This window comes from Homalodisca vitripennis, unplaced genomic scaffold (assembly GCF_021130785.1).
Source record: "Homalodisca vitripennis isolate AUS2020 unplaced genomic scaffold, UT_GWSS_2.1 ScUCBcl_3966;HRSCAF=9823, whole genome shotgun sequence".
In the NCBI taxonomy this organism is placed as follows: Eukaryota; Metazoa; Arthropoda; class Insecta; order Hemiptera; family Cicadellidae; genus Homalodisca; species Homalodisca vitripennis.
In genome coordinates, this window is record NW_025780073.1 from 24,482 (window position 1) to 52,036 (window position 27,555).

At 32.8% G+C, this 27,555-nt stretch overlaps 1 protein-coding gene across 1 annotated transcript; it reads right to left on the reverse strand.

Moving 5' to 3' along the window:
- Positions 1-1,052: 1,052 nt before the first annotated feature.
- On the reverse strand, positions 1,053-26,914 carry LOC124372749 (galactosylgalactosylxylosylprotein 3-beta-glucuronosyltransferase I-like). The gene is given in 10 exon segments (XM_046831161.1): positions 1,053-2,335; positions 5,682-5,786; positions 9,743-9,934; positions 11,614-11,760; positions 14,436-14,552; positions 14,555-14,597; positions 16,124-16,170; positions 16,172-16,273; positions 16,971-17,023; positions 26,831-26,914. Coding segments are annotated over 10 exon segments (987 nt in total). The 5' UTR covers positions 26,913-26,914; the 3' UTR covers positions 1,053-2,236.
- Between the last annotated feature and the right edge of the window lie 641 nt (positions 26,915-27,555).

The following is a 27,555-nucleotide window of genomic DNA, read 5'->3' on the forward strand; positions in this document are numbered from 1 at the left end:
AATTAAAGTATTAAAAAAATGTACAGTTAAGTTTGTGTGTATATCACTCTTTATTGAATAAACATAATTATTCGTGTGCAACATTTACTGTTTTTGGAACAACTGTGCCAACACAATGTTGCACAGTAATAAAATTATGGTAAAATAATATCTCCCACCTCCTCAAAAATAATCTCTCCATGAGTTACTGATTTTTTTTAGAGTTCATTACTGAGTATTGGTTATTACTAATCACTAAATATAATAACTCTCAACTCCAAAGTGATCTTCATAGGCAAGAGCAATAAAACTTAATGACTGAAGTATTAACAAATAATTAACATCCCTGATACAGACTAAGCAATACAATACACGCCCAGTATTTATAATAGAAAGCCCTGTAATAATTTAAGCAATGTTTATTTGATAGGGCACTCTGCAATGAATATAATAGCTGTTCATTAAAATTTGTATCATCAGCAGTTAAATCACTTGATCTGATTGACCAGTATTTTTACTTTCAACTCTTTATAATAAATTCAAACTCCATAACGGATGAACTACAGCGAGTTTTTACTAACAAAGATGTTCCATTGGCAGAATATCTCTAACAGTTTTAAATGCATGTTAACTCTATGGTGTTATCTAGTGCAACATTACAAAACTTGTTTGTTACCAATAGTGTCACTAGATTGTGGATAACTTAGTTTCCCATTCACTATTAGGACTGCCAATTGCCTAAAAAAGTTGGAATTTGAAACTAGACGTTTTAAGGCATTTTAGCACTGACCAATAAGCTTCACCAGCGATAAACTCATTACTCGCTCCAGGCACAAGAGCAATAGATTTTTAATCAAAGCACTTCATATGAGTCATCACTTTAAATTAGTGGCTTCTTGGGCAAGAACTGGATAATTCTTACATAAATGTATTGTACCGCAAGCATCTGATTTCTTTTCCTGTCTAAATAAAAAATAAACTTGATTTAAGGAATTTTGCCTCTCCTGATGGGCTCTTTTATAACCACCAAAGGAATGTTCTGTTTTTTAAATAGACAAAATAATACACATAACTATAACTAATACATGGTTTATTCTATGAGTATACTTTACATTACGTTACCCTTGTGTTGTAACAGTCATCCATCTCTTCCAAAACATTCTGTTACAATTCTAAATATAAAACTAGCTTATAGTTTATAGCACCTTTGAAGCCTTAGCAAACTAGTTACAAATTTACAAGTTACAAATACGAGATTCAAATAGTTAATGCCATAAAACCTGTAAAAGATATTTGCAAGATCAACAACTACGTAAATATGGCCTGCAACAGAGACTAAAACAAGCATTTATTTTTAGAAATTAATGTGCATTTAAAAGGGTAAAATATTGCAGATTTTTGTGTGAAGTATTATTGTACCTTTGTTAAAAATAAAATAAATTAGACATTGAAAAGATATCTTATCTCTATTTGGAATGGTATTTCAGTCAGAAAGTAGGGTAAGTAGACAGAACAAAAGAGTTGTAACAGCAATTTAAAAAAAAAAAAAAAAATAGTGTCTATAGATATTCATCATCTTATATACAAAAAACCTTTTAAATGTGGTAGGTTTGAGATTCAACAAACTTAATATAAGTTAAAATACCAATTACCTACATATTGATTTTAAAATAACTTATATAGTCTATAAATTAATTTCTTGTAATAATGTGTAATATCTTAACAAATAGAGCAATGAAAATCATTTATACAATATCAATTCGGTTCTTAAACTATAATTGTTTATTATAGTGGTATTATTTAAGTAAAATCATAATGCACCAATGAAGCTATAAAACTGTTACTATAATGATTTACAAAACTTTCAATAAAAATTAACAGTTTTAACTAATAAAATACAACAGATACAAACACGTATAACACAATTCCTTAAAACTAAAACATTGTTTTGCAACTCCTCAAGCACATATTTAACAAATTGACTTAAATTCCACTATCACACCATTTTTAAATGTCTAGAAACAATTATTGTTCTCGTTATAAAAATTAAAAATACTTTTGAGATAAACAATGGCTTAACTAACATAATACAACAGTTACATATTAATATAATAAAGTTATTTAAAATTAAAACACTGTTGATCAACTTCACAAGTAATGTTTTACAAATAAACTTCCACTATCACACAACTTTTGAATATAACAAAGAACTGTTCTTATCAACTGTTTTTCTGTGAGTGGTTTGGTTATAAACAGTCTAGACTTCTATTCCTTTATTAGAAGGCTTTCCTTTTGCAATCAGTTTGTCTTCCATATTTAGTTTCGGAGCTTCAGTCCTTGTATGCCACACATACACCTGAAAGTAGAAAAAATAACACTTGAAGAATACATTAAAACCACTACTTTCATTACTTTCTACTATTGTAAGAAACAATAGTAGTTTGTATGTACCTGAAATGTTTAATTACACCTCAAAGAACATGAATTTATATTTTCCAATCGTAGGACCAATTTTAGGACTTTTTGCTAATGAAGTGATAAGCAGTAAAAACATATTAACCAATAACTTTAACAATAACAACAACAATTTAACAATAATAGTCTTCATATATGTTAAAAACAGTGTTGGCAACTATTGTAACCCCAAACAAAAATAGTTTAATGACATATGAGGGTTGGTTGCCATATTGCTACTGATACTATGAGTATGATATACAGTGTGAGTTAAAAGTATGGATACAATCCATTTAGTTTTTGATTAATAAATATGGAGGGATGGAATTCATGACACCTTCCTGGGAAATAGAAGTGAAATTTTTATTCACTGTTACAACTTTGCCCAAAAGATGGATAAAAGAAAAACCTTTGTCTATTGAAAGTTGAGCAGGATCCATCCATCCATGCTTTTAATTTAATTTCAATGAGCTGCCATTTTGTACTGAGTTGATATAGAAAGCTCTAATTTCCACTATTCTTCTTCTTTTATCAAGACCTTTCAAATGAGGTGTCACTTAATTGGTCTTTACATTTAAAAACTTTGAGCCCCACCCCTCCCACAAAAAATTCCATTTTGGGAAATGGGCAAAGTTTGTAACAGTGAATAAAAATGGACACTTCTATTTCCTAGAAAGGTATCCTGAGTTCCATCCCTCCATCTTTATCCATAAAAAACTAAACAGAGTGTATCCACACTTTTAACTCACACTGTATACAGCTGTTCCCACTATGATGAATGAAATATGTATAGGTGTTTACAATAACAGTATTTTTATGAAGTTTGTTTATTGAAACAGATGTTGAGATGGATCAGTAATTTTCCATACATTATTAGAAACAGTGTTGGGTGCATGGTATGGAAGGGTGGGCTTCAGACACACCAGCCACGACCAAAGTATTTTAGAGCGGACTGCTCTAATATCGATTTTGCATTTTTATAAATTACATTGTGACAGGCTGGTAAGAAACATATGTGGTCACCTCGATGGTGAGTTGCATTTAAAATAGCACAGAAAAATAAATGTTCATGACAGAAACCCCTGCATTGGTTTCTTTAGAATAGGGGAGGGTGGCAAGTGTTTAACCCTCTAAGTGGCAAGCGCCGTCTGAGACGTATGATTCACGCCGCCGCAAAGTGGCAAGTGCCGTCACAGCCGTCGCTTCACATTTAAGGCCGTTGCTCCGCAATCGTCCATTATTTTTAGGCTTAGTTTGAACTATCGTATTCTACATGAAATTTCCTATACATATCATATAGTATAGTGTGTATTCATGTTACTAATGTTTGCTGGCTTAAATGATTCCGACGGTTTTCGTTTGACCTGGTGGCAGACAAGAGAACAGCTGTCTACTCGTCTCGTCACTGTTTTGTTTGGCGACTTTGCGTACTGTTATTGTCAGTATATTATTGTTTATCGCGTTGTTTGTTACCGGTAAATGTTTAGGTTATTCGTTCGTCATGGAAAATGTTGGGGTACTTTGGGTTTATACCGACTACACCAGTATGAGGAACACAAACAAATAAATTTATAGAAAAAAAAAAAACACAGAACGAAAAAGCAACTCTTCAATTACAAACTTACAATGATTATTAATTGTTAATGGGTTTCCTGTGACGCCCAGAAAGCAGCAATATCAAGGATGAGTGAGTGTAGTGGATTTCCGCCTTCAGCAGCAACTGCCGACCGCAACGCATATTTTAGATGTAGGCAACTAGTCATGATCTTGTAAAAAAACGAATGGCCCCCTCTTCGCTCCTGGGTAAATCCCAAATTCTCATAGTGTCACCCATCACTAATCTATTACACACACAGTAAAACAGAACTACAACAAAGCGACGCACTCGACAGACACTTCGGCACGAAAAGTACAAGAATGCGGCGGCGAGAATCTGTAGTCACGTTATCTACTAGATCGCTCGACTTTGACCTCTGTCTGAGGATGGGGAGGGGTTTGCGATAAGACAATTCCTGTTTTATATTTACGAAATATACTGTGCTATGACAAACTAAGCCACTATTATACTATTATAGACCCTACACTACTGGGAGGGAAAAGACAAGCCCCTTCTAGTGACTCGGGAGTAAAAAAACCAGTTTATACATAGATTTAGTTTTTCCCACCTAACTTTTTTGTTCTTGTAAATAGAAAAAAATGTATATGAAGTAATTTGTTTAGAATCAAATTGTGTATATTCTGTGAATTTGACATTATTTTGTAGCTCCAGTAGTTTCAAAGTGACGGACAGTAGAACTTAAAAATTATTTTTTCTAAAAAAATTTTTTTACACATCTACAATGATATTAATCTGAAAATAATGGTAAGGCACCAAATATTATATTTATTCTTATTCTATAGTTCATAAGGAAAACAAAAATATATAATGTTGCTAGGTTATCACTTAGATAATATTTTCTAAAAATAAGTTTAACGATCACGGCAATTTACCCAAAAAACGGCCTGCCACTGAGACCACAAATGACCGCCACTTATAGGGTTAAAACACAAGTAAGAGAAGACCAGTTCCAACAGTTCAACACTAAAGACCAAACTCTTGTGCAAAAAGTATAAAAAATACATTTATTAACAATTTTCGTGGCAAAATCCCTATGACGCAACAGGCCATCAGGTACTCAACTTAAAATTGGCAAATCTTTTAGTCTGGAGTGGAATAACAGAAGAAATATGGAAATATTACGAGGGGGAAACTTAAAATTCACCATAAATATACGTTTTTTCATACTTCACCATCATACCAATTTTATGCATGTCACTTTTTGGGAAAAATACAACAAATATTTTAATAACACTTTATTGTGCTAAAACAATTTCCATATCATTTGTTTTTGCTCTAACTTTTTTATATAAATTTGCTAATAATCATTATTATTTCTTTTCAAACAAAATTTATCAGGGCATACAGTAAAAGAATTATCAGGATATGTTGAAAAAAAAAAAAAGTTATAACAAGTTGTATATAAAACATTGCCAAGAGGTCGAAAAACACTTTGGTGTTTTTGGTTGGTACTTTTGGAAAATGGGCTGATGTGGAAAGAGCCTGCTGACTAGATAAAAAAATTACTCAAACCAAGAACCAAATACTAAAATGCTCAAGTGAAAAAGTTAGATTTAAATAACAGTACACTTCCAGTCCCGAGTTGCACTGCCCATAGCAATGATTGAAGCTGGTCTACATGGTACGGTACCTTGGTGCAGCCGTCAGCTAACGGTTCCAGCCGCTCCTTGGTAGTTAAGTGTGTCAACAGCTCACTCTCCTGCCAACCCCCTTTCACTTGTAGCTGGAACTTAACCTGTCAAAACCCATTGTTATATGAGACATAAGCCCTAACAAATTAACCAGAACTACGGAATAAAATATGTGAGGTATAACAAACAATATTTAATTAACAATGGAGTTGAAAAAACGTATTTAAAGAACATGATATGTAAGAAACACGTTTTATGAGGTGTCCCACTCACTTTTACACCTTTAAAAATCCTTCCAATAACCAATGCCACCCAACCACAAGAACCTTCAACAATACAAATTTCCAAAATACCCCTGTGGTCCAATTATACAAAATCTGAGAAAAAGATGCTTGATTAAAACACACTGAGTGCCAGCAAATAAGTCACAAGCTAACATGCCATTTCCAGACTCTGTAAAAAAAATTTCAAAACACAAAAAAGTTTAATCTGGTAAAGGGTTTATTGTAGCAGTATACTTAATTAATTCTTGGATAACACACTTCAAAATATGAACTAATAAACTAATATCTTATTGAAAATATATACACAGTAAACTTTTATGAATGACAGTGTATCAAATAAAATAATTATATTTTCCTATATTAAATTAGCAAAAGAAATATAGATTAGATAACTGTCATGATAAAGTTAAAATATTTCTTTGGTGATTAAACTGTTATAAGTTTAATGATTCTTAACAGTTGATACATTCATTGCTAAGAAAGTAAAATTATGTTATTTATTAAATTAGTTAACGAATAATCTAATTACCTTTATACTTAAAATGTAGTATTGACTTTATTGCAGCTGATTTATATAAAGGTTAACATTATTACAAATTGTGTTAGCTGATTTAAGAAATATTTAATTAAATAAAGTTGGATGTCACATTTCAGGATGGATGTTGTCATTTATAAACAAGAACAAAATGAAGGTTCCATATTGGAGTGTTAAAAAACTTGTAAATTCAAGAGTGTGGAAAACACTTCAAGATACATTCAATCAAACTGTACTCAAAATCTCCTTTAAAAAATGTAAAAATTGATCCAGTCTAGTTAATGAGGTCAGAAGGAAATACAAAAGCAGGAAGTTTTCTAAAAAAAAATAAATAGATAAATAAAGGTTGAGCTTGTCTGAAATCTTTAGTGAGTCAGAAAACACAGAATAGACTTGTTACACAACTACAGAATAAGCCACTATTTAAAATGATTACTTCGTAGCAGCCAAAAGATGACACACTCTCTTATTAACCCTTTAACTGTTAACTGACATAATTTTGTCTGTCAAACATTCCCTCGTATAATTACTTTTTACAATATACTCCGGCAACGTATCGATTTAATTCATGCACCATTGGATTCAGGAAGAAAAATGCTAGGGGACAGATAAGTTTTATTCCTCTTTGTATTATGGTTATGACGTAGCAAGCTTGTTATTTTGAACGTAAAAGAAAACGCGACACAGTTTGTTGTGACCGCCATGTTGCCGCTGCCGTTCAGTATCACTTTCGTGCCGAGCTGTGGATATCTGTAAGTTTTAATAGTTTTATGCGTGTTTTAGTGTCGCATTTAATGTGTAGTGTGTTGTTGGATGTCGTAGTAGTGTAAACATATATATTTTAGAATAAATCGATTTCTATTTACTGAAATATGTTTGAGAAATTATTGGCTCTGTGTAGGCTATGGCAAAATGACGGCTAAAATTCATTTCACATAGTTTGTTATTGTTTTCACTTACTAAACATTATTTATAGCACACTCTTTTAGCTCTGAAGTAACTATTTAGTTTTGGTAAATAGATAGTTTTCACAATAAAATATATATTTCCTGTAATTTCTTTGGTTATATATAATAAACTGTTTGGGTTATTCTATAATTTTTCCATATATTTAGTTATATTTATAGTTTTCTAAAACTAAATAATATTTCCTATTACTTATAAACCATAAATTTATACATTTTGAATATATAGTACAAGCTTTAGAAACCATTTTATATTTTGCTGAATGAAAATTTTTGAAAAAGTTTTGAAAAATGGCGAAATGTAACTTTTTTTACGTTTCAAAAAATAATTTATGGAAATTATTTTATTAGTACTGTACACTCTATTTTATTCTAAGTAAGAAAATATGCAATATAACATGTATTCATAGATAAATGTATTAGAAAAACTTGTTTTACCAAAGTCTTACGTGTACTGTACACCCGATTTTCAGAATTTATGCACATCGCTGCTTTTTGTTCTATAGCTTTATGATGTTTTCATAAATATGTATAATGTTTATGTTTTTCTGAAACTAGCTATAATTTGACACGGAATGGCTATCTCACTTTTAAATATATCTCACTATAACTTCATTTGCTAGGTATGGTCCCCCCCAAATTTAAGAAATATTTTTCGTTAATTTTATATTTGATTAAAAAGGGTTTATTAAAAAATGTTGTATGGTTAATTTTACAATATAGTGTAATCCTACGTTTAATCCTGTAACACAAAAATATATACTTTTATTTATATTGCTTATATATATTTTTAATAATTATTTTTTTAAAACCTTGCGCGAAGCTCCAAAACAGCCCGATACTACAGGATGAAATGACCGCCAGTTCTAGGGTTAAGTAAAGTATACACTTTTTAAAATACCTTTAGTACAATGTCTAAAAAAAGAAACTGTCTAAAATTAGGACCAGACAGAAGGAAACTGTGTTATCCATAACTTCACATGATACAATGATACAAACAGCAACCAGATATACCTTTTGACAATAAACACAGGAACATCACTCAGAGTTTTTAAGGTACTTGATACAAACCCACATGTTTACAAAGTCGGATTCCAACTGCTAATCAACTGCTCTTCATCAAAAGATTACGAAAGCAGAGTACTCTCCAAATTCGCGCAAGTTAGTCACTTATAGTAGTAAGATCCAACATCGTCAATAGCTGGAACTGTGAAAGAGTCCTCTACGAACTGTCCATCATATTTATATAAGCTTCTTGTATTGGACTTTTGTCACTTTTACTATTTTGTTCGGTATATATGGGTCTGACAATGTTATCATGAAAAATGGAAAACTCATCTAAAATGTAAACATTACAATACTGTTTGATTAATGTAAAAGATGTATATATAAAGAACAGAGTACCTACATTGTATTTATAAAATCTTAAATTTCCTATGGACAGAGAACGTTTCAGCTTTAGTAAAGTGAAGCCCATTCGGGTATCTGAAGTACTCCACCTACAAACCAAGTTAAAATCCGGAAATGCAATGTCAAGACAAACATTACATTTGAAGTGTGTACATTTGAATGTTGAAGTGAAAAACAAGCATTATCAGCACAGTTATAAGATAAAAGCTGGTGGTGAGAACCCATTAATCATGTGACGGTAGTATTTCAATCAAAGAGAATTCTTTAGCTAACTGACACCATGGGTGGAGATTTCAAGAGATCTCAGTTTCCTTTGACCAGTAAAACAATGCCAAGAGCAATGATGAGCTTTCCAGCAATATCTTTTTGTACTGGCTTTTTAATGAATTTGAAGAGTTGATGAATCAGAAAGAATGATTCTGGGTGTGAGAAAGATTATTTAAGCTCATTAACCAAGATCATAAGTTTAAATGTGCAAGTCTTGTTACATCAGATTCATTTTAACTTTTTGTTACAGGACTCCTGAATCTTAATTACTCTTTCATTGAAAATCTCTTGAATGGCTTAACTAAGCTGGCAAAGTTACTAGTCATACTAGAAACCTATTTTGTCTGGAGAACTGGAGTCTCTTGGTTCCTAGACTTGAATGCTCAGGACAATTAATGTACTAAGTCTTGTAAATGCTGGATTGAAAGAATTCCATATTTAACTAAGTGAATCCATGTTAGATGTCTTGGCTCTAATTACAACTAAAATAAAACAATAACTCTTGAATTAAGCCGTTTTGGGCTTATGCAGACGAAACCAAAGAAACAGTTGCTAAAAAACACATTTACAATACTGATAGCACTTAAAATTAGAGGCACCTGTGGGTGTCTGAGGAGGTGTTGCAGGTTGATAGCGAACCCTGCCATGTCAATGGGGAATGGCCGCTCAGGTCTCCACTGGCTGTTCCAACCCACCACTCGACCTGTTGTTTCGTTGACAACTGGTTTCTCCACCAGCAGCCCTCCGACCAGTCCGACTGGCCACACACTCACTTCCTTCGTGAACCTCATCTGTACAGCAAAACTTCATTTAAGACTCAACCTCTTACAAAGCTATTTTAATCAGAGACCTCTCAAAAAAAAGTGCAGTTATCAAATTCAGGAAAGGTTTTTGAGTCCAATTAGGAAGTAAGCCATACAGGATGCCCTCAAGGCTGAATACTAGGTCCTATAATGTTTCTTGTGTTTTTAGCCGACTTACCTAAAAGTATTAATGCTGATAACATAAAATCCACTCAATATGCTGATGACACATCAGTGATTGTCAGGGAGTAGTATCTTAATTGCTGGATACTAATATTACAAAATGTATCATAAACCTGAAAACCTAGTTTTCTGCTAATGCATTGAAGCTAAATTAAAATAAAACAAATGTTATCAATTTTGGAAGATTAACCATAAATAGCACTAATGCCAAATTTTCGGGTGTTCATATTGACACTAATTTGAACTTTTCATGCCACGTTGAACAAATTTCAAAAAAGCTTAATTCAATTTATTTTTCGCTAAAAATATTATTAAACACCATTAGTTTTGAAGTATTGATAAAAAGTGTATTTTGCTTTGTTTCAAAGTTTGGTAAACCATGGTATACGAATCTGGGGAGGAATAACTGTAGTAAGTTTTAACAGAATATTCTTAATACAAAAAAAGCTATAAAAATTATTAAAAACTGAACCTTGCATGAAGCTTTTTCAGGATTCAAAAACTCATGACTTTATTATCTGTATGAGTTACGCAAATATTACACATTATATAAAAATAATTTTTCCCGTGATAAATGCCAATAAACATAATTGTTTATTGGCATATATATTCTGTAAAATCATTCAATAGAAGAAATGAGGTCGTGGGTCTAGATTACGTTGATGTCTTGTGCGTTTTACTCAGTTGGCAAGTTCATGGAAAACCACACAAGAGATTGATATTAGTGGCAGTGTTGCAATCCTGGGTTGATCCCACGAATTTTGTTTGTTTGTATGTTTATGAATGTGTGCCTGCTCTAAGGAAAGTCAAGAGGATGGATTTAGTTTTTAAGATAAATACCATGAAAAGTTGGTATTATCATTGACTATTGGCAATACAATGTCATATATATATATATATATATATTTATATCTATATATATATATATTGTCAACGCAATAAATATATATTCTATTCTATAATTCGCTATTTACATAAAGGACGATATGACCCATGTACAGTTTTCCTTCAGAATTAAAATTCTTAATACCTCATTTATTCGTAATCAGATCCTCTGGAATTTTATATTAGGTACTGTCTCAAGAGATGTTTTTTTACTGGCCGGCAGCATTGTAGAGATGTGTGCTGCAGCAGCCTATGCTAAAGCACAAAGGCATTCATTCTCAGACTATCTGAAATCTTGATATGTTACCTGGTATTTTTAATTAGTTTCTGTGCTACAATTCCAATTTCTTTAAGGTTTACACCATTAGAATATTGTAAAGGTGGTTTTAGAGAGTTAACGTTGGAGCTACTAAACCCAATATTCACCGGATTCTTAAAAATGAATTAACTTTAGATTAGATATATAATAACTAGCTATTTCACACGACTTCCTTATTTAAACTACTAAATTTGTTATCCACACCTATCCATAAATCCAAATATTAATTCTACACATTAGACTACAAGTTTTAACACAATGGTAACACAGCATAACTGACCTCACTGAATATCTGCAGGCTGTAGGAATTGTCATCGTCCACAAAGTAAACAACTCCTCTGTCAGTGTCAGGATTGAGGTTATCCCTGAGCCAGGCAAGGGCACGGTTTCTCTGTAGCACTCCACGTGGCTTTACCCAGTTCGGCTCCTTTCACATCAACATTACAGTTGAGACAGAGGAATTTTTGTAGTTGAATTTAAACTGCCAAAGCTAATCAATCAAGAATCAAGAAATCTTTATTGTCTTTAAGCACTTATGACAATGCAATGGACAACATCACTTTTTTCTTATAACAAATGGCCTACTCCTATCACAGCTTTTAAAATCCCACAAAACAAGTGTAATGATTAGACATTTACAAAATTAGGTAAAAGTAAATTTTATACATACATGATAATTGTGAATAATGCCACAATTTGCTAATCAAAAATAAAATAAAATAAAAATATGGTGTTTATATATATCATGTTTTAGATATGTTATTATATAACATATCTAAAACATTTTATACAGTGTAAATTAAATAGTAAAATAAATAACAGGAAATATAACTATTTACAAAATATTAATTATAAAAATTTTAAAATACTAATAGCACAGGTTAAGTAGTAATTTAAAGAATAAAAATGTGTTATCAACAAGCCAATTACTTATAACATTTTTTAAATCTACAAATAGACACATGCCATGCTTTTTCAGGAAGTTTATAAAAAAGTTTAATCCTTATATCAACATTACTGAGGTTTATGAAACCTGCTAAAATCTAATAGAAAGAAATAGAATACCCACTGCCACATTCTAACCATAGCTTGGTTTAAAACAGTTTAATGAATACAATCTCAATGATGAAAAATTTCCTTATTTAAAGGCCGATTGTGCTGGTTCTGTGTGTTCATTTTTAAAAGAGAGGTACCAAAATGCTGTTTTATACAAGGAGAAGCTGATCCTATTTTAAGCCTTATTCTGCCTGTTTTCAAGCATGTGATTGTACATGAGCATGGTAGATTAACTTCAAGACAACAAATTTAGCTACATTAGACATTTACCCAATTGCATATAGACCAAGATTTATTTAAATTAAAACAGATTTTTATACTGTTATCCTATTAAAAATTGCTACTTACACACCTAGAAACTTCATTTGTTATGTTTGTCTCATATTAGAATGATTACTATAAGATTAAAGACTGATACACTTTCTTCACTGATTTAATCTAAATTTACATATTTTATATTCTCAAAATATGTATGTTAACAAAAACTTTTTATTATTATCTCTTTTCTTCCTCATACCTTTAAATTTGAGTCATTCACAAGAAGCACTGATTATTTGAAGTTTCAAAATGTAAACACTTTTATATCCATTATACCACAAAAAAAGGGATGTGGTCATAAAATGATTCTTTGGGGCACTCATAATTTCATTTAGCTTATTTTTTACTTGAAATTGACTACAAAACTACATTTACATGTTATTACTAAAATAATTTATTGTTGCCTATTTCTAACATACAGTATGACTGAAAGCATTTTAAAGAATTATATTAACCCAATATTTTGTGATTTAACCAGCAATGTAAAATAAAACTAAGAAAAGACGTTGACAAATACTTAAACATCCCTACCAATTTTTCTACACCATCTGCAGATTCTATATTTGATTCAATACAAAATTAATATTGTTATAATAGTTGACTTATCTTTACCAAATTGATTATTTTCTAAAATGGTAAAATACTTTCCAAAAATAGAATTTGAATCTATTTTAAACCACTTATCAAAAATATTTTGAAATTAAAGGCAATATTGATAATGATTAGTAATTATTAACAGCCAGAATATTTTTTTTAGTGTGAATTCGAACAATTTTTAGTTGGATGGGAATATGCCATATACAAAGAAAGAATTAGGTGTTTTAAAATGTTGCTTATTACATTTGTCTCCCTTTTGTTTGTTTCTATTTATTAGAATACTTATTAGAATAGTCCGTTAATAGTCCTACACAATTCACACCAGACATGTGTAAAAAAAAAAGTCGGATTCCTGCAGTTCAATTGAAAAAACATGTTTACATTATTTTTTCTTGTTACCTAAAAAAATCAATTCTTACTATAAAAGATGTATGTTAGTCTTAAAATAAAAAAAGTTAGCACATGGCATAAATGTTATTCTTTCTTTCGAAACTTTTTGGCCTGGAGCACTAACTTCACCCATAAGTATTTTTTTAAGCCTCCAAAAAGTCCACTTTCGTTGGCATTATACACCCGGTCCAAACCAAGTTTCAAATCAATGACAACTTTAAGAAACTTTTGTTTATAAGGCTCAACTACTGATTTATAAAAGAATAGTAATACAATGCTGATTCCAATATCAAATATTTCAAATCACAAGTAAAGTCACAGTACAGTACAACCCCACCTTTGTCACTATCATTAACTATACAGTACAAAATGTATCAACTTAACACACTCCAAATACTAACCACCATAAATTACAAACGACACAATAAGAAAAAAAAAAATATAACCAAAATATCTTACAAACTTTCTCTGTTATATGTATACTATTCAAAAACAGGAAAACAATTGTTAAATACACCTGGCGTTATGCGCTGGGATTGCAAATTGACGGCTATGATGACACCTTGCCTTTGTCTACTGGCCAGATTACTGGGGGAACTGAACTGTCGCAGGGCCAGACTATAGAGGAGCTACTGTATGTGTAAATTAAAGTAAAAAACTGCAAAAAGAATCAAGGAAAATAGAAATGATACAATAAAACATACAAACAATTAGATAGGACACTGGCCGAACTAAATTTACCTTGGGTTTGTGTTTCCACTCTGCTGGTGTTGGTTCATTAAGATGAGTAAAGTTAAGTCGGGAGTCAGTCAACAGGTTAGTAACTAAAGCAGTCTTGTGGTCAGAGTCCTCAACCACACAATCCAGTGTAGATTCTGGACTAACATCAGAGTGTGTGACAGCCTGTTGTGAGATATCAACACTTCTTAGTTTATAACAATGGAAAGATTTAAAGGATTATAGTAGACATGTTATCGTTATGTGGCTTAAAATATTAAAACAAGAAGTTTTAAGAACCGGTATCTTGACTCTCTTTTCAGGATTTGGAAAAAGAGCAGACTTAAATGAGCTACATGCGTAAAGATTTTTGCAACACATAAGGATTAACTTCTGCAATTAACCCCACAATCCTTTTTGAAACAGATATTTTTAAAAGAATTGCACATTTTTAAAAAGCCGAAACTCACAATTTAGGTCTAAGGTGTTGAATTTTAGATCTGAGTTGGAGATAGCACAGGTTAAATCCCTATCCTGTAACTGAAGCACTTTTTATCAATGCTGTCGACCTTATACTATATCAACCTCTCTTTTTTTATATATACAAAAAAACAATGGTGGCTACAACACTCTCATATCTTTTGAAAAAAATTGTGAAATACAGGAAACATTCTAATCTTACAAAACATTTGTTAACAGTAATTTGATTTTATAAAATAAAAACCGTAAAAACTGATTAATGACTTTCACTTTTACTTAAAAGAAATTTCTGGAGAATTGTAAAATTACTTGTGTCCTGTTATTAATACATTTTTCACTATTTAAAAAATATATTTTTATAATTTTGTGTAAGAACCTTATTCTGATCATTTAAAAAAACATAAAACTACGATTAAAGGATCCATATATCACAGATAAAATTTAATACTTGTTTTTTCCGCACTCGAACCAACAATGAATTTACTCAAATTCTTGACCAATGTGACATTAAAATTTGCAATTAATTACAGTTCACATTTTCTTCGGGGATGTCTCACATAATCTAGTCATTTATATGACCTGCTCTAAAAAGGGCTGAACAATATCAAATGCCAATATTCTGTCAATTATATTACTTATGTAACCAGTGCTATTATTATTAAGATTCTCTGTTCACATCACGTTGCTAACACAATTAATAGATATCTAGAGATATTTTGGTCTTACTGTAATGAGCTGTCTTCAGTCGATAGATGTTAAACCTTTTAGGTTATGGTTTAACATCTGTTGGCAGAAGATGCTTATACACAGCAAATATCTAAAAATATCTACTATTGAAATATATCTAAACAATTTTAAGTGTGTTATCAATGTTTTGACATTATGTGAACCAGAAAACTGATTATAATCATTCTGTCAATCTTTGCAAAGATTATGTAAGTTTTGATTTATAACAAATTTTAACATGGCAATAAAACTTATTTTTCATGAAATTTGTTTGTAATTACATCAATTCACCAGGAAAATTAATTTTTTATGACAGAGGATTGATTGATTGATTAGCTAAAAACTAGGTAAACGCACACAGCAAGCCTCAACCATACATAATCACAGTTCAGTGTAGTTATTTCTCACCAATTTTCATCACTTATTTCACCTATTTTCTCCATTGGTTTTACCAAATAATACCACTAATCCCAGCTTAATATTAGAAAATAATGCGCAGTTAATACCTGGTAAGCTCTGCTTTCTGGACAGGCCGCCTCGCAAAAGTTGGTGTTTGTGATAGCGTAGATGACTGGTAGCTCCGCATCCCAAACCACACAGTCCCTACGACCAAGCATCTTCATCGTCTCGGCCATGTGCTCCTTTGACTCTCTTAACTGGTAAAACATTTCAACAATGGCAATATTATTCCTAGACAATTGTTGTATAATCTATTCATAGTGGGCTTCTATGATTATTGAATTGATTGATTGAATTTGAATTAAGAATAAAATATAAGTACTTATTTAACAGTACCTTATTAATCCAATAGTAACATTGTTTATTACTGCTTCAGATTAACTAACCTATTTTGTGTGTTGAATAACATTCTTTTATCACATAAAGTTAGTCATAGGTAATGTAATGTAAAGTTTTAAACATTCATGATAATTAGAGCAAGAGATTCTTATGAGTACTGAAAGAAAACAGCAAGTATAACTACTATTAAAAGCAACAATATGTTTCTACCAAATAAGTAGGTTCTTTTTTTTAATCTCATTTAAGCCTCATTGTCACAAGCTATGCTGGCTTCGAAATACACTGGTTTATTTATTAAAGTATTAAAGTACATGATTGGACCTCCCCAGGATTAAACCCGTGATCTATAACTATTAGTCTACGAAGGAGGACAAGTAGGTTCTTAAAGTACTAAAACTAGTCATACTTCTGACATGGTCAATGTTAAAGTAGCAAATATATCATATTTACTATTTTATGATGTTTCCATTGTGTGGAAAACATACATGTGGCACAACACAATGGAGGACACCCATATTATGCATGTTCTATAACCTACAGATGTAAAAGACTAACCTGGTATTCATACAGCTCTAATGTCCTCTTCATGTTATCATATTGATTTGGATCTGTAACAATTATTTTACCCATATTATTAAGAAGTTAATCTTATCATTAAAAGTACAAGATTGTTCCAATATGATCTGAAGTCAGGAAAGTACCAACTAACCCTGGCTATCAGTGTGGCTTAGGTTTGGCACTCACCCCCCCCCCCCCCCACATTTCTTATGAAAAATAAAAGCATCTCTTGAGATAATGCCTAAATAAAGCTCAGATCATGTCAGCACTCATAAATTTCAAATTAACTTTTTCTATGTATAACTTACCAACCTACTTACCAACAGTAATTATATTGCGTAATAAAAAATAAAGATTAGACAGACTACTATGTTAGCTTCATTCTTGGGCAGGCTATTTATCTATTTATTCTGTCTTTTTGATATCTGTAATCATCTCAAAAGTTCCCCTCCCACACTGTAGACGGATATATCAGAAATTGGTAGACTTTAAACCGGAACGTAAAACACGAGTATATCTGATATTACACATTGTGTTCTCTTGAAGAGTTTTTTAGTTCACAAAAAGACCTTTTGAAATGGCAGGTGCAAGCCCATTTCACCAAATATGACGAAAAAAAAAAAAAATGGCTACCTGCCAATACTGATAGTGAAAGTGGTCCCAGGAAACAGTAAAATAGTGAAGGTTTTAGGTAAAATCAACAAATTGCCTCTTATCAACACCTTACCTGGAGTACTGTAAGTCATTTTACATATGATTTGACACATCCTGATTCAAGACTCAAGATAATTTTTCATTTTACTGACACTCACACAGCTCTTCTGGATAGTGATGCCACAAACACCTGGACAAACGAGCTGGCTGATATATTACAGCCACATCACATCTAGATATCACAGCTTATGAAAAGCTCTTTTTACAAAATAAAGTTATATTTACAACTAAGCTAAACTAACTTCAAGCATAACTGAAATATAGAGTATAAGCACATAACCTTATTTAGTCAACCATATGACATCACTCATATGACGTCAACACCTGACAGTCACGTATTACATTCCAATTGAATAATACGGCTGGCAGCCAGACAGATAGTGCAAGTGTGCCACACAGACGGGAGCATTGCCCGCCACCTGCTGACACTGCAACCTCTGACCTCAGACGCAGCTGTACTGACAAACTACACTAAGTAATTTACTGGCTCACAGTATGTTACATTTCGACATGGTTGTTGACTACCTCAAATCAACCTAAATTATATTGTATATTTTAGACCTGGACTTCGTTGACATAAAGAAACAGTCAACCTTTTAAAAACTGATTTATCCTCACAATTGAACCTCAAGATTTTTGACATAAAGAAACAGCCAAACTTTTTAAAAACTGATTTATCCACATCTGAATTTTAAGATTTTTGACATAAAGAATCAGCCAAACTTTTAAAAACTGATTTATCCACATCTGAATTTTAAGATTTTTGACATAAAGAAACAGCCAAACTTTAAAAAACTGATTTATCCATACATCTGAATTTTAAGTTCTCGACATAAAGAAGTAGCCACACTTTAAAGAATTGATTTAGTTTGACACCTTAACCTTTTCATTTTTCTTTTTGACATTTCAGAATGCCCACAAAATATCCCTGTGGCACATGTTCAGTTGGTGTGAGATACTCTGGGTTAAAATGCAATGGTCCTTGTCAGCTATGGTACCATGCTGGCTGCCAAAGTATCAGCGAAAAAGCTCTGAAAAAAATAACTTGTACTGAAATAAATCACTGGAAATGCGTCACCTGTAAAAAAGACTCTTCAAACAAACGTCTCCAAAGTCGAATCTCTGCCATTGACTAGTCAAATTGAACTTCATAATGAGATAGAGGAAGTTCATGATAAAGATTAAAAATCTTCAAGATCCTGACGACTTGGAAACATCCCTCACACTAGCTGCTGAAGCTGGAAATGCTTTGTTAGCTGAAAATAGAAATCTTAAAAGAGAATTGTATGATATGACACAGAAGAATTCTCAACTAACTCAGCACATGAGGGTCACTTTTGAGCTTGAGAAAATAAAATATGAGGCCAACATTGAAGAACTTGAAAGTCAGATTCAAACCCTAGAAAACAGAAATTCCAGGTTAGCTGAATCTTTACAGGAAGCTGAACTTCAATTTTGTAGAGAAAAAGAATCACACACCAATCTTATACAAGCCTTCGAAGAACAGGATAGGGAAAAAGAATTGGCAATTTTAAACTATGAGAAAGAAATAAAACAATTACATACAACCTTAAAAAATCTTAAACGGTCTCATCAAGAGAATCCTGACTCAGATAAGGAAATCAAAATTTATAAAACCTCGGAAACTCAAACAGAAAACATACAATCACAGTTACTGGTACAAAATTCTGGAAAATCAAACAACCTTACTCTTATTCAGGATATGATAAGCCTGAAAAGCCGCCAAGAGCAAACGGAAAACTCAGTGAAAGCACTACAGAACCAGTTTCAGAGTTATGCCAACAAAATTCAAGACTGGCCACAGCCACGCATACACTCTAGCAGAAATAAAAGAAAAACAAAGACCCATTTTAGTGTATCCCTACAAATGGCTAAAAATAGGTCAAGTAATCAAAATCAAGTTGTAGCTCCTGCAACACAGATATCTAACTCCAAGCTAACAAAGCAAATAGAAAATACGTCAGTGGTTTGCTCGGATACTGTCTTCAAACTGACTAAAAGCCCGCCTCTTAACTCAAAGCCACGAGCCAAGGATGAGACATGTGAGGAGTTTTTTGCCATAAAAACATCGTGTTTTTCAAGGACCACATGATCAAGCATTACAACTGCTTGACAGAGAAAAATAACTCACTGCCTATCTTTCATCCTCGATCTCCTGTGCAGGCTGAAGTCCACCAACCACACAATTTTTTATGCCACAGCAACATGACAAACAGCAAATTAAAATCATAACCAGTCCTTTGATTGAAATCCCTTCTCAAAAAGACCGTATACATAATTTAACAGTCCTTCATCAGAATGTAGATAGAATTAGTAATAAAATTGACCGTTTAAACCATTTTCTCCAAATAGTGAAGCCACACTTAATTGTACTAACAGAACATGGACTGACTCAAGATCACATCAGTAACACTCGACTTGAAGATTTCTGTTTGATAGCAGAATATAGTCGACAAAATCATTTGAAGGGAGGTGTTGCAATTTATTGTAAAGCATCTCTAAGCGATCAGGTGGAAATGGTACAAGTGCAGAATTTCAGTATTGAACTTGTGTGCGAGATAGCCATGGTGCGAGTGAAAACTTTAAACCAATATGTCTATATAATGGGCATCTACCGTCCTCCTCAGAGCTCACTAACTGAGAGCATGGGTGTGATTGCTTCAGTGTTAGACACGGTGCCCACCTGGAAGAGCCCAATTGTTTTAATAGGTGACATTAACATCGACTGCCTTAAACTCGAACATGACCAAGTGCTATTTGATGAGACACTTTTTAGCTACAACATGACAAGAATCCCTCTTCCTCCAACTAGAATAACACCACAGTCACAAACATCAATTGACTGTGTATGTACTAATCAAAAAGGGGATGACGTGTCAATTAAGATCTTAAATTCTGGGATTTCTGACCCACACAGCCCCAAATTTGCACGCTCAATGTTTTTACAGAAGATACTGGTAATGTTAAAGGACAAAAAGAGAAATTTTAATGATGACAATATCCACAATTTAAAACTGGCATTGTCTAATGAAACCTGGGAAAGAGTCATCAACTGTAATGAACACTGAAATCGCTTATAAAAATTTCTCTAACATCGTTACATCAGCACTGAACCAAACATGTCCTTATAAAAAATATAAGCAATGCAAAGGCAAAGAAAAACTATGGGACCCTGAAACTGCACACTTTGAGGCAAGAATTCTTAGGTGCCAATGATCGTTTATCTTCTTATGGGCTCATTAGAACACAAGCAGGAAGTTGCTACTAAGAAAAAGAATTATGACTTGAAGATAAAAGAACTCAGACGTCAGTCAACGGTCGACCGAATAGCACGTTCAGAAAATAAAACTAAAGCCCTTTGGAATATTATAAATAATGAAAGAAGAACCAAGAAATCGTCTGTAGGACTGAAAGAACTTAAAATTGACAATAAAACTATCAACGATCCTCAGCAAATTGTGGAACATTTCACAACACTGTTTTTACGACCATGGCTGACTCTGCTATTTTAAACAACAACCCTCTAAAGAACAGAACTCCTAGTCCTATTCAGCAGCTTGACACTCGCTCTTTTTATCTATATGACACAACAATTGAAGAAGTCATCAAAACGATCAACTCACTGCCAGCTAAAGTCTCTGCAGGAATTGACGAAATCCTCACCAAAGTTTATTGAAGGCTTGTAAACATGAAATAGCCTACCCTTTAACCACTCTAATAAACATGTCCTTCCAATCTGGTAGATTTCCACATCAACTAAAACTATCTAAAGTAATCCCCATTTTTAAACAAGGTGATCAGTCTGAAGCATCAAACTATCGCCCAATCTCGCAAATTTCAACATTCTCTAAAGTTATTGAAAAGATTGTGCTTAATCGTCTCCTAAACTACATGACATACAATAATCTGCCTTACTGATCAACAGCACGGTTTCACCAAAAATAAATCTACATCGACAGCTTTAATTAGTTTTATTGAATACGTAATAGATCAAATAGAAGCTAAAAATACAACAACAGCAATATTCTTAGATTTAAGTCAAAGCCTTTGACACCCTTGACCATGAACAACTGCTGACCAAACTAAATACCATGGGAGTACGGGGCACTGAAGCTGAGTGGTTCAGGAGTTACCTAACCAATAGAGAACAGGTAGTTGAAATCCGGCATACTCAAAACAATAAAATTGCACACATCAGATCCAGTCCACTTCCAGTTCTAAGGGGCGTCCCCCAAGGATCAGTTCTGGGTCCTGTAAACTCTTTACTCTATTTACGAACGATTTAACCTAAGTACTTAGATGAATTTGCTACAACTCTGATGTATGCAGATGATACCGTTCTACTTTTAGTCCGATAGAACCCCAGAAAACCTGGAGATAGAGTCATTCACTGCAATGAACATGGCGGTACAGTACTGCCATATTAATAACCTGGTAGTTAATGAAGCTAAAACCCAGCAACTCATATTGGGCCCAAAAAAGGAACAAAACTGTGGCACCTGCCTAACGTCCAAGCAGCATCAGAGGCAAAGTACTTGGGAGTGACAATAGATGAAGATCTCAAATGGACAACGCACATTGACAACCTGTGCAGGAAATTAGGTACTGGACTGTATGTTGTTAAAAGAATAAAATCAATAAGTGATGTACCCTCTGCAAAAACAGCCTACTTTGCTTTATTTGAATCGAAACCTTCGCTATGGTCTCCTGGTCTGGGGTAATTCATCTGCAGGAAATCTCCAACGTGTGCTTGGTAACACAGAAAAAAAGCAGTGGAGGAACACTTGCTGACTTACAGCCAAGAGAGAGTTGTCGACCAGCTTTTATCAACCTCTCAATTCTGACGGTTGTATCCTTGTACGTGCTGGAGGCAGTAACCTGTGTGCACGAGAGAGGTTTTTCCCAGAGGATGTAACACACATCATTACAACACAAGACGAGCGACAGATTTTCATCTTCCTGGGCATCGACTTTCTCTATTTGAGGATTGGAAGCACCCTCTTACATGGGTTTTTAAAACTGTGGAACCACCTGCCAGAAGACCTGAAGGGACATGGTGCGTGGGCAAAATTCATCAAGAAGGAGGTGAAGCTGTGGCTGCTGCAAAATCCATTCTACTCGTTAGAAGAATACCTGAACAGAGAGCAAAAACTAACAACCAAACTGGACATTTACCTGTAAATTCATTGTTTGTAAAACTACGCAATTGTAACTTATATGATCTGTAACAAATTTTGAGACGAGTTACAATTTCTCAAAGAATTTGTAAAATAAAGAATTTGTCTATTGTCTATTGTCTATTGTCATGTCTATCACAGTTGATAAGGAAGTATTTTATAGATGACCCATCACTCAGCAGCAGGGGGAGGGGTACTTTGTCTAGCACCATACACCTGCTCATCTGTTCTGTGTGTCCTACAGAGCCAGAGCCAAATATATCCTTAACCAAATATATGTTATCTGCCCAGATGATAAAATAAGATGATAGATCTTATCTGTGAAACCTTAGATAAGGAAATGCTCTAGTACCAAATAGATTTTATATAATTTATCAGTTTTATTTAATTTGTACCAAGAATTAGAATTTAAATAAAATTAACAGAATAGTAAATTGTTATTTTTAGATTTTATCAATAAATATGCTAATTTAAACTAAAATTCCCTGTTTAATATTTTTTTTGCATTTACCTCTTATAGCATATTTATAATAAAAAAATTGCTTTGAACTGAAGGAAAATATATTTTGTAGATGCCTTGGTGTTAAAGGAAGTTGTAGTAGAACACAAAAAAGGAACTACTTTTTCATGCACGGAGCAATATTTCCATATTGTATATCTGCGTCAGTCAAACGTCACGTGAACTTTTGTGACCATGATTCAACCTTGTGATGACGTCATGGGATGTGTGCTATCTTTGGAAACGTAAAATAATACTGAAATGAGCAGAACTTTAACCCAAAAGAACAATGTTTTTTCTTAATTTCAAGCTACAAATTAATTTGTTGTTATTGGGTTGAGACGAATGCCTCCAGCTATCAGCGTGAAAGAAAAACATCCTATCCATAGTACCTATCAGTAAAATATCAAATACACGAGGGGCTGATCAGAAATATAAATTGAAAAGTAATGCAAAGAAATTGATGTATAAGTGTAAAAAAACATGATAATTCACGTAAAAGACCAATATTAATATATAGATGGACAGACTAGAGAACACTTACCATGGGAAAGGAAATAATCTTGTTTTTGGTCCAAAACGTAAACTCCTAACATGCCACAACAAAAAAAACACTCTGACACAAACAAGTCACTACGATTCGTCGTCGAACTAGTGGGATGGTTGATCCATAATTGACAAGCACTCACCCGATCCGAACTACAGTACACACGATATTTTGTGAAGCACTTGGCCACAGCCCCGGATGTGCTCAGATAACAGATACGCTATTTAGTCCCGGCCTCAGATGACATACACATATGAAGTACACAGATATCGAGACACACAGCACACAAATAGTACATTAAAATATTAAAAAACTTAACTATTTATGAATGTACCCCCTATAACTATGTTATTTGTCATTTGCACTCCCTAAAAAAATATATATTTTTTTTCAGGAGGTTTGAACAGAATATGTTAATAACGTCAAATTCGTGATTTGCTGGGTCAGCTTTTAACCTCACAGATACCCACAAATTAATATTCATGTTAAAAAAAAATTAAACTTAACTTTTTTCATTTTAAAAATATTTAACATCACAATAAAATAAAATTTTTAAAGTTTTATAAATATTTGATTTTTCAACAATTTTTTCTTTATAGGCCTATTTAGGATGTTTTTTCTGATAACACCATATATTCCATTATTTAGCAAGTAATCTTATGTGGAAAAAAGGTAACAAATAATGATTTTGCCACCAAGTACCAACTAATCCAAAAATTCCACTTAACCTACCTACCTGACTATTGGAAGTACCTGAAAGTATTGTTTTGTTAATTTAATCCTTTTAGTGCCGGGCTAAAAAATTTCATTTCCAAGAATGTCAGAGATTTTCCAACCACTACTACTGAAAGATGGCAGGCTTATTTCAGCAGTTTTACTAAAAAACAAGTGTTATAATTATAAATATTGAGAATATCCTTAATCTTTTTATCTGATAGGAAGAAAAATAAATTTTCTTCTAGATAGAGACAGAGTGGACTCCTTCTCGCTGACATTGCTTCCTTTCGGGAGGCAGAGAACAAGTCAATGTCTGGGTGTGGTCGGTAATAATCCCAAAGTACCAACTAATCGTGTTCTTTCAAAAAATGAACCTGCCCGACGCCGATTTTTTAAAATTGCAACATTTAAAACTTTTTTGGTTAACTTTGGGGTTATACTGATCACACACCAGTATGAAGAACACATATAAATTTATAGAAACAAACCATGAATAGGACGAAAAAAACAACTCTTTAATTACGAAATTACAAACTTACAACGATTATCAATTGTTAATGGGGTCAGATTCCGTTATATGCCCTCAACACTTAAACTTTTTTTCAATGAACTTAGAACGTTATAAAACAATGTAGTTGAGTAACAAAAAACTAACATTCCATCAATCAACAAACATTTCCAGGGTATGTGTGGATCGGTGTTGTTGTCGCTGTTATCTTATCTTTTCGAGAATCCCGATTACGGCAGTCCGCGCAGCATCACATAATTATTTAAGTTTTTTGACACAGTAACATAATTGCCTTTCTTTCCATTACAATTCAATTTATATTTCTGATCAGCCTCTCTAGAATTTGATATTTTACTGATAGGTACTATCTCGAGGGATGTTTTTCTTTCGTTGACATTTGGAGAAGGCACTCGCATTTTGGGGTGGCGGAGTGTGATGATCAAGAATAAAAACAAGTTTTGTGTGTTTTTTCAATAAAGAGTTTAGTTTTTGTTTTGGTAATGTTTGATTTTTGTTGAATTTTTGTGTTTGGAGAAATGTAGGGGTAAAACACGGAAGTACAACAAAGCGAACGCACCAGCTGAACGGTCGGCGAGACTCTCTGCCATCACGTTATCTACTAGACTGCTCGACTTTGACCTCTGTTCTGAGGATGGGGAGGGGTTCGCGAGATAAGAGACAATTCCTGTTTTATATTGACGAAATATTGTTCTACGTTAATCTAGTAATCAGTAGAAGCAAAATGTCAAATAACGACTTCATGTCTCTGGGTGTGGTTGGTATAATCCCAAAGTACCCTTTTTTTTTTTACTACTTTTTTCTAATTTTCCTATTGCAACGAAACGACAAAGTCTCCTGGTTTAAAAAGACCGCACGACGAATATAAATACACTCATTTTTAAAAAATTCCATGTTCAAGTTAATAAGGAGATAATTTTGTTTTCGGTTTAAAACGTAAACTCTTTACGTGCCCTACGAAACACTTTGACACACACAATTCACTAGGGTTGGTTTGATTCATCATCTGTACCGCACTCACTCAATCCGACCTAGCCTACTGAACACAATATCTTGTGAAGCACTGACTCATGCCCCGGAGAACTTAGATAACAGATATGCTATCAGTCCCGGCCGCAGATAATTATTCAAGTAAAACAGATTATTCCAGACACAGCACACAAACTGAACATTAAAAACTTAACTACTTATGAATATACCCCCTAAAATCATGTTATTTGTCATTTGCACCCACTAGTTACTATATATATTTTTTGTTCAGGAGGGTGAGCAGAAATACGTTGATAACGTCAAATTCGTGATTTGCCGCCTCGGCCTTTAATCTTATAATGTCCAATATCGTTTGCCAATTTCGATATAAAAAACCGGGTCTGCTTATCGTACCCTACCCAGAAAAATCCTTCCAAAAATAGTTACCTCCAGATAATACCATTTATTGTTACTCTAACCAAAACATACAACCTTAGTATTAGATTTAATACAAAACCTTCATATTATTCTCATTACCTTTTATATTTTAAGCAAAGAAACTTGTTTCTTGGCATTACTTAAAATAGGGTACAACCACAAAACATCTGAAAACTACCTAAGCATGGGTTTAATAATAAAGACATACACTTAAGTAGTAATGGAAAAGAAATATGAACACGAACTCACCTCTATTTTTTACACCTATGAACCAAAGTAACACAAGAAGCAACAAAAGTATATACAACACAATCTTTTTTCTGATAGGCATGTTCCAATGTTTGAACTGAATCTTGATATTTGTTTGGTGCAGTTCTGGTCGAATACATGACCCTAGTGTACCAATATATATTCAAAATTTGAATACTAGGTCAATTTCAAGAAATTGTTACTATGATAACCTAACTATAAAATGTAGGTTACCTCCTAATATTCAAACCTAGGCCTTCAACCCAAAACACCATAGCATAAAACACATTAGTTAAATACATTGTCGATTTCGATAATTGTATATTAATTTATGGAAATTAATATTCCAATTATTTAATAATAATATTAATCATGATAAAGATAAATATTTACAACCATCTCTTCCATTAAAAGAAAATCGTTCACATTCACAAATTATACATTTTAATTCCAATCCTGTGAATGACAGTTTCAGAAGGTGGCTATTCAACTCATGAATCACGTTCAACAATCACACGTCATAGTATTTTTTTCTGGGAATGGAAAAAAAACATTTAGCCTCCAATGAGAGTATTCGATTGAGAACACTCTTCAAGAGTACAAATATATAAATGTTGTGTGTGAATTTTAGCAATTATATGAATGGTGTTATGTAATGAGAATGGTTCTCTCTTTTTTCCAGAGAGCCGTGAATTTATCAAGTGAGTCTTAAGAGACAAATATTT